The sequence below is a fragment of the Austrofundulus limnaeus genome, unplaced genomic scaffold, assembly GCF_001266775.1.
Source record: "Austrofundulus limnaeus strain Quisiro unplaced genomic scaffold, Austrofundulus_limnaeus-1.0 Scaffold179, whole genome shotgun sequence".
Taxonomy (NCBI): domain Eukaryota; kingdom Metazoa; phylum Chordata; class Actinopteri; order Cyprinodontiformes; family Rivulidae; genus Austrofundulus; species Austrofundulus limnaeus.
The window spans coordinates 1028644-1041885 of NW_013952581.1; the positions used below are offsets into that span (position 1 = coordinate 1028644).

Sequence of the window (13242 nt, forward strand, 5' to 3'; positions counted from 1 at the left end):
ATTATAAGTAACAGAAAAATATTTACAGGTTTTCTTAAACTGTCCTGCAGTCAAACTGCCTCCAGCTGACCTCTGACCTCTTTGGTCCTGGTCCAAGACTTGGGTCTTTCAAGTCTTGATTAGCAGTTTAATCAGTTCTGGTTGGTTCTGAAAGTTTTGATGTTCAGTCCTTTGTGTACTGCAGAACAGCTTTGTGTTGTTTTGTTAACATGTTTGTTAATGTGTTTGTTGACATGTTTTTGATATGTTTATTGACATCGTTGTTGACATGTTAGTTGACATGTTTTTGATGTTTGTTGATGCATTAGTTGACATGTTGACAATTTTTTGACATGTTTGTTGACATGTTTTTGATGTGTTTATTGGAATGGTTGTTGACATGTTCGTTGACATGTTTGTTGACATGTTTTGGATGTTTGTTGATGCATTTGTTGACATGTTCATTGACATTTTTTTGACATGTTTGTTGACATATTAGTTGACATGTTGACATGTTAGTTAGTTACTTAGTTGACATTTTTTGATATGTTAGTTGGCATATTTGCTGACATGTTTATTAAGTTGACATATTTGTTGACATTTTTGTTTACGTTAGTTGGCATTTGTTGACATGTTCGTTGACATGTTGATTTATTTATTGACAAGTTAGTTGGCATGTTTGTTGATATGTTGACATGTTACTTAGTTACTTAGTTGACATTTTTCGATGTGTTAGTTGGCATAATTGCTGACATGTTTGTTAAGTTGACATATTTGTTGACATTTTTTTGACACGTTTGTTGACATGTTAATTTATTTATTGACAAGTTAGTTGGCAAGTTTGTTGACTTGTTTGTTGATATGTATGTTGACATGTTAGTGGACAAGTTAGTTGACATAATATTTGATTTGTTTGTTGACATGTTCATTGACACCTTTAATTGACAAGATAGTTGGCATATTGACGTGTTAGTTGACATGTTTGTTGTGTGTTCAGATCAAATACATGCTCTGCCGCAGCAGCTGAATGGTTAACTGTGTGATGTTGTCCTCTTCACAGTGGACCCTCCGACTGATCTGAGGTTTACGATTTTAAATGAAAACACGGTTCAAATGATGTGGAACAAACCTCAGACCAGGATCCAGGGCTTCAGAATCCAAGTGGCCTCAGACTCAGGTGGGTCAAAGTTCTGACAGGTGGAGCTGAAACTCTGCCTCAGCTGACTGAAACAGTTCGGCTCTAATGAGAGACTCTGAAATATCAGTACGTTTCCTCTGAAATGGAAGGGATTGTATCTACAAATCATTTTAAAGTTACTTGTATACATTTAAAACTGATGCTGGAAACTGTAACTCATTTGAGAGTGTGTGTGTGTGTATATACAGCGGGTAAAATAAATATTGAACACGTCACCATTTTTCTCAGTAAATATATTACTAGAGGTGCTAATGACGTGAAATTTTCACCAGATGTTGGTAACAACCCAAGTGATCCATACATACAAAGAAATCAAACCATAAATGTCCAGAAATGAAGTTATTTGTAATAATGTGGAATGGCACAGGGAAAAAGTATTGAACACATGAAGAAAGGGAGGTGTAAAAAGGCTGGAAAGCCAAGACACCAGCTGAACTCTCTCAGTAATTAGAAAGCAAGCCTGCCCCTTGTCAGTGCAAGTTAATATCAGCTGGTTCAGTCCCAAATGATGGCCAGGTATCACACAAGAACCATCTGATGATGGGTAAAAGTAAAGAGCTCTCTCAAGACCTTCACAACCTTATTGTTGTAAAGCATAATGATGGCATCGGTTACAGAAGAATGTCTAAACTTCTGAAGGTTCCAGTGAGCACTGTTGGGGCCATAATTCGGAAGTGGAAAGATCATCATTTCACCATAAACCGACCACGACCAGGTGTTCCTCGCAAGATTTCTGACAGAGGAGTGAAAAGAATTATCAGAAGAGTTGTCCAAGAGCCAAGGACCACTTGTGGAGAGCTACAGAAAGACCTGGAATTAGCAGGTACGATTGTTTCAAAGAAAACAATAAGTAATGCACTGAACCACCATGGCCTGTATGCACGCTCACCACGCAAGACTCCACTGCTGAAGAAACAGCATGTTGAAGCTCCTTTAAAGTTTGTTGCTCAACATTTAGACAAGCCTGTGAAATACTGGGAGAATATAGTCTGGTCAGATGAGACCAATATTGAACTTTTTGGATGTCAGAATACACATCATGTTTGGAGGTCAAATGGCACTGCACATCAGCCCAAAAACACCATACCAACAGTGAAGTTTGGAGGTGGGAACATCATGGTGTGGGGCTGTTTTTCAGCATATGGTACTGGCAAACTTCAAATAATTGAAGGAAGGATGAATGGAAAAATGTACAGAGACATTCTTGATAAAAATCTGCTTCCATCTACCAGGATGATGAAGATGAAACGTGGCTGGACATTTCAGCAAGACAATGAGCCCAAACACAAAGCCAAGGAAACTCTCAGTTGGTTTCAGAGAAAGAAACTAAAGCTGCTGGAATGGCCCAGCCAATCACCTGACCTGAATCCAACAGAAAATCTATGGAAAGAACTAAAGATCAGAGTTCATAGAAGAGGTCCACGAAACCTTCAAGATTTGAAGACTGTTTGTGTGGAAGAATGGGCCAAAATCACACCTGAGCAATGCATGTAACTAGTACAGGAGGCGTCTTGAAGCTTTCATTGCCAACAAAGGCTTTTGTACAAAGTATTAGATAAATTTCATTAAGCGTGTTCAATACTTTTTCCCTGTGCCATTCCACATTATTACAAATAACTTCATTTCTGGACATTTATGGTTTGATTTCTTTGTATGTATGGATCACTTGGGTTGTTACCAACATCTGGTGAAAATTTCATGTCATTAGCACCTCTAGTAATATATTTACTGAGAAAAATGGTGACGTGTTCAATACTTATTTTACCTGCTGTGAGTGTGTATATATATATATATATATATATATATATGTGTGTGTGTGTGTGTGTGTGTGTGTGCGTATGTGTGTGTACATTACAATATATCATACTTTTGTTTTTGCTCCCATTTTTCATGAGCTGAACTCAAAGATTTAAGACTTTTTCGATGTACACAATAGACATTCCTCCTTCAAATTTCAAGTGTTAGGAGGCACTTCTCTTTTGCAGAGATACTCTATCCCACCTGGCAGGTGTGGCATGTCAAGATGCTGATTAGACAGCAGATTATTGCACAGGTGTGCTTTAGGCTGGTCACAATAAAATAAACACTCAGAAATTATTAATTATTAATCCTGCAGCCTCATCCATATTTGAACTCTTGATGTTTAAAGTCCTATTTTTCTGTAAGATCTGTTTCAGGTCTTACAGAGGTGTAAATGCTGGAAAGTGGAAGGTTTATTTAACCTCTTCAAGTCAACATTTTCTGATGGTTCCTTTGACTTCCTTTAGGAGAACCAACACGAGACCTTTCTCTGCCTGCATCTGTGACAAAGACCTCCATCACAGACCTGAGTCCAGATGTAGATTATGTTGTTACCATTGTGGCATTTGACGAATCAGAGGAGAGTCTGCCCATCTCTGGACAGATCACACGTGAGTGTCCGAGTGAATGAGTTACTGAGTCAATGAGTTACTGAGTCGCAGAGTTACTAAGTCAATGAGATACTGAGTCAATGAGTTACAGAGTCATGAGTTAATGTGTCAATGAGTTACTGAGTCRCAGAGTTACTAAGTCAATGAGTTATGGAGTCAATGAGYTACTGAGTCAATGAGTTACTGAGTCGCAGAGTTACTAAGTCAATGAGATACTGAGTCAATGAGTTACAGAGTCATGAGTTAATGTGTCAATGAGTTACTGAGTCRCAGAGTTACTAAGTCAATGAGTTATGGAGTCAATGAGYTACTGAGTCAATGAGTTACTGAGTCGCAGAGTTACTAAGTCAATGAGATACTGAGTCAATGAGTTACAGAGTCATGAGTTAATGTGTCAATGAGTTACTGAGTCRCAGAGTTACTAAGTCAATGAGTTATGGAGTCAATGAGYTACTGAGTCAATGAGTTACTGAGTCGCAGAGTTACTAAGTCAATGAGATACTGAGTCAATGAGTTACAGAGTCATGAGTTAATGTGTCAATGAGTTACTGAGTCACAGAGTTACTAAGTCAATGAGTTATGGAGTCAATGAGCTACTGAGTCAATGAGTTACTGAGTCCATGGAAGGTGAAGGAGGTTACTGTTCTGTGACAGGAGAGAACGGGTGGATGAATATGAAATGAGAAGGTCCTACAGATACTGTGTCCTGGGTCTTTATCTGGGCCTCCTCCCAGTGGGATGTGCACGGAACAACTCACCAGGGAGGCGTCCAGGAGGTATCCTAACCAGATAAAACACCTCAACTGGCTCCTCTTGACATGGAGGAGCAGTGACTCTACTCTGAGTCCCTCCCGGATGATCGAGCTTCTCACCCTATCTCTAAGGGAGAGCCTAGACACCCTGCGAAGGAAACTCATTTCGGCCGCTTGTATCCGTGATCTCGTTCTTTCGGTCACAACCCAAAGCTCGTGACCACAGATGAGGGTAGGAACGTAGACTGACCGGTAAATCTCGCTTCACCACAACAGACCGGTACAGCGCCCGTATCTCTGCAGATACAGCACCAATTGATCTCCCGCTCCATTCTTCCCTCATTCGTGAACAAGACCCCGAGATATTTAAACTCATCCACTTGGGGTAGGACCTCTTCCCCGACCCAGAGGCAACATACTACCCTTTTCCAGCTTAAGACCCTGGTCTCAGATTTGGAGGCACTGATCCTCATCCCGGCCGCGTCACACTTGGCTGTGAACCGCTCCAGTGAGAGCTGGAGATCACTATCTGATAAAGCAGGGATAATCAATTACGGTCTTCGAGGTCCACAGCCCTGCATGTTTTACTTGTTTCTCTCCTCTAACCCACCTGATTTGAATGAATGGATGATTTGCAGGCTTCTGCAGAACTTGGAAGAGGTAATTCACTGACTGAATCAGGTGTGTTGGAGCAGGGAAAAATTTAAAACATGCAGGGCTGTGGACCTCGAGGACTGGAATTGATGACCCCCTGTGATAAAGCCAACAGGACCACATCATCCACAATAAGCAGAGATGTGATCCTAAGTTAACCAAAACGGATCCCCTCAACTTTGCTGCACCTAAAAGTTATGTCCATAAAAGTTATGAACAGAATTGGTGACAAAGGGCAACCTTGGCAGAGCCCAAATCTCACTGGAAACGAGTCCAACTTACTACCAGCAATGTAGGCTAAACTCTGACACCGGTCATACAGGGACCTAACAGCCGGTATCAAAGGGCTTGGTACCCCATACTCCTGGAGTACCCCCACAGGACTCCCAGAGGGACATGGTCAAATGCCTTCTTCAAGTCCACATAACTCCCATGCATTCTCCAGGACCCTGCAGATGGTGTAAAGCTGGTCCCTGTAGCCGAGGATCAGACCGCCTGGGTCCCCGCCTTCGACCACTGCCCATCACACAAATCACCCGACACCTACAGTCCCTCCCACAGGTGGTGAGCCCATGGGAAGGGGGACCCACATCTCCTCTTTGACTGTGCTGGGCCAGGCTCCATGGGTGAAAGCCCAGCTACCAGGCACTTACCAACATGCCCCATCTCCAGGCCTGGCTCTAGAGTGGGGCCCCAGTGACCCACATCCGTGGCACTAATCATAGGGGTCTCTGGGCTGTGCTTTATCTGATCCCTCACCATTTCAAGTTGTTTTTGGTTTTATTCTAAACTGATTTTACTTGTGTTGGCTTCAAATCTAGTTAAAGTGTCCAACCCCTCTCGAGGAGAGGAGTTGGACACTCTTCCTTCYGGAGTTGCCCATGCTGAGAGGCACAGAGTATGAGTGGACATACTTGTTGCCCCCCATCTTGGTGCCTGTATATTGGGGTTCACCCCGGTGAATGAGAGGGTAGCCTCCCCCACCTACGTGTGGGGGGACGGGTCCTGACTGTTGTTTGTGCCTATGCGCCTAACAGAAGTTCAGATTACCCATCCATTTTGGAGTCCTTGGAGGGGGTGCTGGAGAGCGCTCCTAATGGGGACTCCCTCGTTCTGCTGGGGGACTTCAACGCTCACGTGGGCAAAGACAGTAAGACCTGGAGGGGTGTGGTTGGGAGGAACAACCGCCCCGACATGAACCTGAGTGGTGTTTTGTTATTGGACTTCTGTGCTCAACATAGATTGTCCATAACAAACACCATGTTCAAGCATAAGGGTGTCCATATGTGCTCTTGGCACCAGGACACCCTAGGCCACAGTTCAATGATCGACTTTGTTGTCATCTCATCTGATCTGCGGCCGCATGTCTTGGACACTTGGGTGAAGAGAGGGGCGGAGCTCTCAGCTGACCACTACCTGGTGGTGAGTTGGCTCTGGTGGTGGGGGAGGATGCCAGTCAGACCTAGCAGACCCAAACATATAGTGAGGGTCTGCTGGGAACATTTGGCAGAGTCTCCTGTCAGACGGAGCTTCAACTCACACCTCCAGGAGAACTTTGAACACATTCCAGGGGAGGTGGGGGACATTGAGTCCGAGTGGGCCGTGTTCCGTGCCTCCATTGTTGAGGTGGCTTACCTGAGCTGTGGCCGTAAGGTTGTCAGTGCCTGTTGTGGTGGCAACCCTTGAACCCACTGGTGGACACCGGCAGTGAGGGATGCTGTCAGGCTGAAAAAGGAGTCTTATTAGGTCATTTTGGCCTGTGGGACTCCAGAAGCATTCGATAGGTAATGGCAGTTGAAACGAATTGCGGCTTGGGTGGTCACTGAGGCAAAAACGCGGGTATGGGAGGAGTTTGTAAAGGCCATGGAAAAAGACTTCTGTATGGCTTCGAGGCAATTCTGGTCCACCATTTGGCCTCTGAGGTGGGAAAGCAGTTCACCACCAACACTGTTTATTGGGGGGCTGCTGCGCTGCTGACCTCAACTCAGGACATTGTGGGTACGTGGGCAGAATACTTCAAAGACCTCCTCAATCCCACCGACACGTCTTCCTATGAGGAAGCAGAGCCTGAGGACGCTGGGTCGGACTCTCCAATCTCTGGTGTCGAAGTCACTGAGGTAGTTGAAAAGCTCCTTGGTGGCAAGGCGCCGGGGGTGGATGAGATTCGCCCAGAGTTCCTTAAGGCTCTGGATGTTGTGGGGTTGCATTGGTTGATGTGACACTACAATGTTGCGTGGACATCATGGGCATTTCCCCTGGATTGGCAGACCGGGGTGGTGGTCCTCTTTTTTAAAAAGGGGGACCGCAGAGTGTGTTCCAACTATAGGAGGGATCACACTTCTAAACCTCCCTGATAAGGTCTATTCAGGTGTCCTGGAAAGGAAGGTCCGTTGGATAGTCGAATCTCGGATTCAGGAAGAGCAGTGAGGTTTTCGACCTGTTGGTGGAACAGCGGACCAGCTCAATACTCTCAGCAGGGTCCTGGAGGGTGCATGGGAGTTTGCTCAACTAGTCTACATGTGTTTTTTGGACTTGGAAAAGGCGTTCGACCATGTCCCTCTGGGAGTCCTGTGGGGGTACTTCGGGATTATGGGGTACCAGGCCCATTGGTATGGGCTTTTAGGTCCCTGTAAGACCGATGCCAGAGCTTGGTCCGTATTGCCAGTAGTAAGTTGGACTCGTTTCCGGTGAGAGTTGGACTCCACCAAGGTTGCCCTTTGTCACCGATTCTGTTCATAACTTTTATGGACAGAATTTCTAGGCACAGCCAAGGTGTGGAGGGGATCCATTTTGGTGACCTTAGGGTTGCATCTCTGCTTTTTACGGATGATGAGGTCCTATATGCTTCATCAGATTATGATCTCCAGCTCTCACTGAAGTGGTTCACAGCCAAGTGTGACGTGGCCGGGATGAGGATCAGTGCCTCCAAATCTGAGACCATGGTCTTGAGCCGGAAAATGATAGGTTACCTTCTCCTGGTCAGGGAGGAGTTTAAGTATCTCAGAGTCTTGTTCATGAATGAGGGAAGAATGGAGCGGGAGATCAATAGGCAGATTGGTGCTGCATCTGCAGTGATGCGGGCGCTGTACCTGTCTGTCGTGGTGAAGCGGGAGGTTAGCCAAAAGGCAAAGCTCTCGATTTACTGGTCAGTCTATGTTCCTACCCTCATCTATGGTCACAAGCTTTGGGTAGTGACTGAAAGAACGAGATCATGGATACAAGCGGCCAAAATGAGTTTCCTTCGTAGGGTGTCTGGGCTCTCCCTTAAAGATAGGGTGAGAAGCTCAGTCATCCGGGAGGGACTCAGAGTAGAGCCGCTGCTCCTCCATATCAGGAGGAGCCAGTTGAGTTGGCTCGCGCATCTGGTTAGGATGCCTCCTGGACACCTCCTTGGTGAGGTGTTCCGGACACGTCCCACTGGGAGGAGGCCCAGAGGAAGACCCACGACACGTTGAAGGGACTATGTTTCTTGGCTGGCCTGGGAATGCACTGGGATTCCCCGACGAGCTGGCCCAAGTGGCTGGGTAGAAGGATGTCTGGGTCTCTCTGCTAAGGCTGCTGCCCCTGCGACCTGAGCCTGGATAAATGGAAGAAAATGGACGGACGGACAGATGGGCTTTAAATCTTTTGATGCAGAAATCCTTTGATCAGATAAAGGATTTTAAATCACACAAAAGAATTAGTTAAAATACAAAAATCCCACAGATTTAGGTATAAATAGATTTACAGCTTTGTAAAACATAGTGAATTAGATTTTTAAACAACTCTGGGCATAATACACAGAAATCTGTTTAGTTTGTGAAATCTGGATGTCAGGGTTCTGCTGGTGATCCAGGATGTGATAATACAGAATAAAAAGGTCTCCAGCTGTCTTTGATTCTGGTCTTTAGGATATAAAGGTTGTTTTAATATGGTCAATGGGTAAATAAAAGAACTTCACTGACGTCATGAGACATTCAGGAGACTGTCCAGCCGGTCCCAGCCCGTTGCATGAAAAGCAAAGAAAATGCTCCCAGAAGATGGTTTAGACCATCACATCCTAAGGTTTATAACATCAGTTTATCAGAATGTTTCATGTTTGTCAAAATGAATATTTGTCTTTCAGTTGAGTCCAGTGGACCCTCCAGAGGAGACTCAAAGAAACCAGATCCTTCAGACTCAGTCAGTAAGTTCCTCCTGACTCTTACCTTCACTTCCTGCTCATATTCTGAACATTAACTCTGCTGCTGAAGGATTTTTACCTCTTCTGCTGTCAGCGTGAGCTCAGTAAAACAACACCAGTCCAGCTCAAACCCCCTTCAGTCTTTAACGAGTCCCCTCCAGGCTTTTGTTTGCCACCATTTAACCGTGCCAGGGTAGAGACAGCTGCACGTGCTCAGTGCGGGGGTCTCTGCTCAGAGAAGCTGATGGAAGTGGAAACCATTACAAATCCTGGTTTACAAGAACCTCTCTGGCTCCTGTTCTGCTCACAGGACCAGTTCAGACCAGACTTTTTTACTGAGAGGAAAGTCACCGATCAGAACTTTGACCTCAAACAACGGAAACTAACATTCGGGCTGTGGAGCGCACACTGAGCTGGAAAAAAAAAACTGCTAAATGAGCTGACAAACACGGATAAGAACCGCTTTTTTTCCGGCAGCTAACCCATCGGGTCTAAATCTGGTTCATATAGAGATGAATTATTCTTCCATAGTTTTTGTAATGTTCATAAAGAAAGTGGAAAAAGAGCAACAAGAACTGAATCAAAACAAAAGTCTTGTTTCTAAAATTCTAAACTGAATTATAACAAAATCCTGTTAAGAGTTAAGAAACTAAAAGTATTTAAAGTGTTTAAATCAAAATCCTGACTGAAATGAACAACAGCCCAACATTCTTGATGCATATCACCTGCCAGAGTTTCAGATAAATTCATGTTTCAATCATCTTCTAACAGTTTTTAACTTTAAACAGAAACTAAAATCTGATCCTGTGACTGAAGAACTCAACATGATCATAGAAAATATAAAAACATTATCACCTCCTTCTGCCCTGCAGGTCCGGCTTGATTTCTTGTTTCTTTGTGTCTGTGCTCGGGCCACGCCCACACTCACCTGGTCCTCTCTCCAGGTGTTTGTCCTTTAGCTTCGTCAGGATCTCAGAATGTCTTGTGTTAGTTCTTTGTCTGCTTTCTCAGAGTATCTTCATGTTGACACAACATTATACTTTTAGAAATAAGTCTGTTTCTTCGTACCTCAGAGTTTCTTTCTTTAGATCCACCTGTGTTCTGATTGTTTACATCTGCTATATTCTGATAATCTGTGCTAAGTTTCCTCCAACATGTGAAGGTTCTGCTCTGACGCTGACCTGTGATGCTGGTAGATTCCAGCAGAACCAGTCATCTGTTATATTTTTCCCAGGATGCACCGCTGCAGCTGTGGCAGACGTGGTTTTTCTGGTTGATGGCTCCTGGAGCGTCGGCCGGCAGAACTTCAGATACATCCGTAACTTCATCGCAGCCGCAGCCGGAGCCTTTCAGATCGGAGAGGACAGAACCCGAGTGTCCGTGGTCCAGTTCAGTGATGACACCCAGACCCAGATCAGTCTGAACCAGTACCCAACCCGGGCAGGGCTCCTGAGGGCCATTGGGTCCCTGACTTACAAAGGAGGGAACACCAAAACAGGTTTGTATTCGGGTTAACCTTTGACCTAAATAGATAAACAAAACAAACTTTTAAAACGATCCAATGATCAGTAAAGTCATTTATTTTAAGAAGTAAAAATGATTCCAAGCAAAAACTCAAGGACAGAAAATCGTTTTCTTTCTGATAAAACCTAAGAACGTTTCTGTCCATCTGATTGGACCAGGCCACGCCCTCAACCACCTGCTGACTCATACCTTCACCGGCACCGGCGGCGCCAGGAGAGAATTCCCCAAAGTTCTGGTAATCATCACAGATGGGCCATCTGAGGATCTGGTACAACGATCTGCTGAACAGCTGAGGAGCAGGGGAGTGGAGATCTTTGTCCTGGGTAAGCCACAAGAACTAGTTTAGGTTCCAGAACATCTGTTTCAATTAACTTAATGACCATCTGGACCTCAGGTTCTGACAACTGGTTTAACTAACTTATCGACCATCTGGACCTCAGGTTCTGACAACTGGTTTAACTAACTTATCGACCATCTGGAACTCAGGTTCTTACAACTGGTTTAACTAACTTATCGACCATCTGGAACTCAGGTTCTGGCAGCTGGTTTAACTAACTTATCAACTAATTGGTGACGTCTGCTGAACAACATTTTGTAGGAACTAAAGCTGGTTCTTAGAAACTGCAGCAATCTGGAGCTGAACATTAACTAAATTATATCCTATAAAACATTGTATTTTTATTTAACAGTGTCAAAGTGCTACTAAGGACTGTAGGACTGTAAAACTTTCCTCATTTACAGTCAATGGTCTAATACCATCACATTTTCCACCCTTTAAAAACTGCCTTGGAAAAAAGCGCTGCTACAGGTTTTATTAAAGGTTTGGAACAAAAACAAAGATTCATCAACTGCAGAAAGATTGATTTACAGCTAAGCAACTTCACGGTTCATTTATATATAAAGGTTTTTCATTGGTCATTAATAGATAATGGTCATTCATTGGTCATTAATAGACAATGGTCTTTCATTTGTAGTTTATAAATAATGGTCTTTCATTGGTAATCTATAGATAATGGTCCTTCATTAGTCATTAATAGACAATGGTCTTTCATTGGTAATTTATAAATAATGGTCTTTCATTGGTAATCTATAGATAATGGTCCTTTATTGGTCATCAATAGATAATGGTCTTTCATTTGTAATCTATAGATAATGGTCTTTCATTGGTAATCAATAGATAATGGTCTTTCATTGGTCATCAATAGATAGTGGTCTTCTATTGGTCATCTATAGATAATGGTCCTTCAATGGTCATCTAAAGATAATGGTCTTTCATTGGTCATCTCTAGATAAATGTCCTTCATTGGTCATCTCTAGATAAATGTCCTTCATTTGTCATCTATAGATAACATTTTTTTTCATTGGTCATTTATAGATAAAGGTCTTTCATTGGTCATCTATAGATAATGGTCTTTCGTTTGTCATCTATACTATAGATAATGGTCTTTCCTTGGTCATCAATAGATATAGGTCTTTCATTGGTCATCTATGAATAACGTTTTTTTCATTGGCCATTTATAGATAAAGGTCTTTCATTGGTCTTTTATATATAAATGTCTTTCATTGGTCATCTGTAGATAATGGTCTTTCCTTGGTCATCAATAGATATAGGTCTTTCATTGGTCATCTATAAATAACATTTTTTCATTGGTCATTTATAGATAAAGGTCTTTCATTGGTCTTCTATATATAAATGTCCTTCATTGGTCATCTATAGATAATGATCCTTCATGGTTCATCTATAGCTATAGATATTTTATGGTTCATCCATCATATAGGTCCTTCATTGTTCCTAAACATTCAGCTTGGTTCAGAGGTGTTTTTTTCTCTGGTCAGGGATCCATCAGGCGGACCCTGCAGAGTTGAAGCTGATGGCCTCAACGCCCCACCACAGTCATGTCTACACTGTTGTGGGCTTCGAAGCAATCCAGACTGTGCAAAAGAGTCTCATCACCCAGATGTGCTCAGGTGTGGAGGATCAACTCAACTCACTTGTCAGTGGAGAAGAAGGTGAGATGTTTACTAAAACAAGTTTTACTCCAAACTGTTGAGTTTGTTGTTGTTTTAAAGGTTGATTTATAATAATCACATAGAAGCAAGAGTCAGATTTTACAGCTGACTAACTAATTTTTATGACCCCCGCACGTGAAGCGTAAGCGGGAGTTATGTTGTTTTCGTACTTTTTTTGTTTGTTTTTTCAGTGATTTTTGGTTAACCGTAGCACAAAAACGGCTGCACCAATCAACATGAACTTCGGCAGGACTGTAGATGAGTCCGACCTACACTGCATCAGCCAACGGTTTTACAATAGACCTCATATTTGAGGAGGGGGCTCCTTTCAAAGAGGGGGTGTCTGGACATGCAAAAATGCTTATAACTCAGAAATTGTTCAGCATAGAAGCTTCAGATTTTTTTTGTTGTTTAGCGCTGATGAAGCTCTATCCATCAGGCCCACCATCAGTGCCCCCACCCCCATGGACCCCCAATTTATTTGAAAAAGGGGTATCTGGACATAAAAAAATGGTTATTGCTCAAAAACTATTAAACATAGGAGCTTCAGAT

At 43.2% G+C, this 13242-nt stretch overlaps 1 protein-coding gene across 1 annotated transcript in view; it reads left to right on the plus strand.

Moving 5' to 3' along the window:
* col12a1b (collagen, type XII, alpha 1b) overlaps window positions 1-13242 on the plus strand; it is a 105433-nt gene that overhangs the window by 7105 nt on the left and 85086 nt on the right. The window contains exons 3-8 of the mRNA XM_014017903.1: window positions 1040-1156; window positions 3445-3588; window positions 9100-9159; window positions 10391-10654; window positions 10839-11003; window positions 12517-12690. Coding sequence (XP_013873357.1) covers window positions 1040-1156; window positions 3445-3588; window positions 9100-9159; window positions 10391-10654; window positions 10839-11003; window positions 12517-12690 — 924 coding nt within the window. The remainder of the gene's footprint in view (window positions 1-1039; window positions 1157-3444; window positions 3589-9099; window positions 9160-10390; window positions 10655-10838; window positions 11004-12516; window positions 12691-13242) is intronic.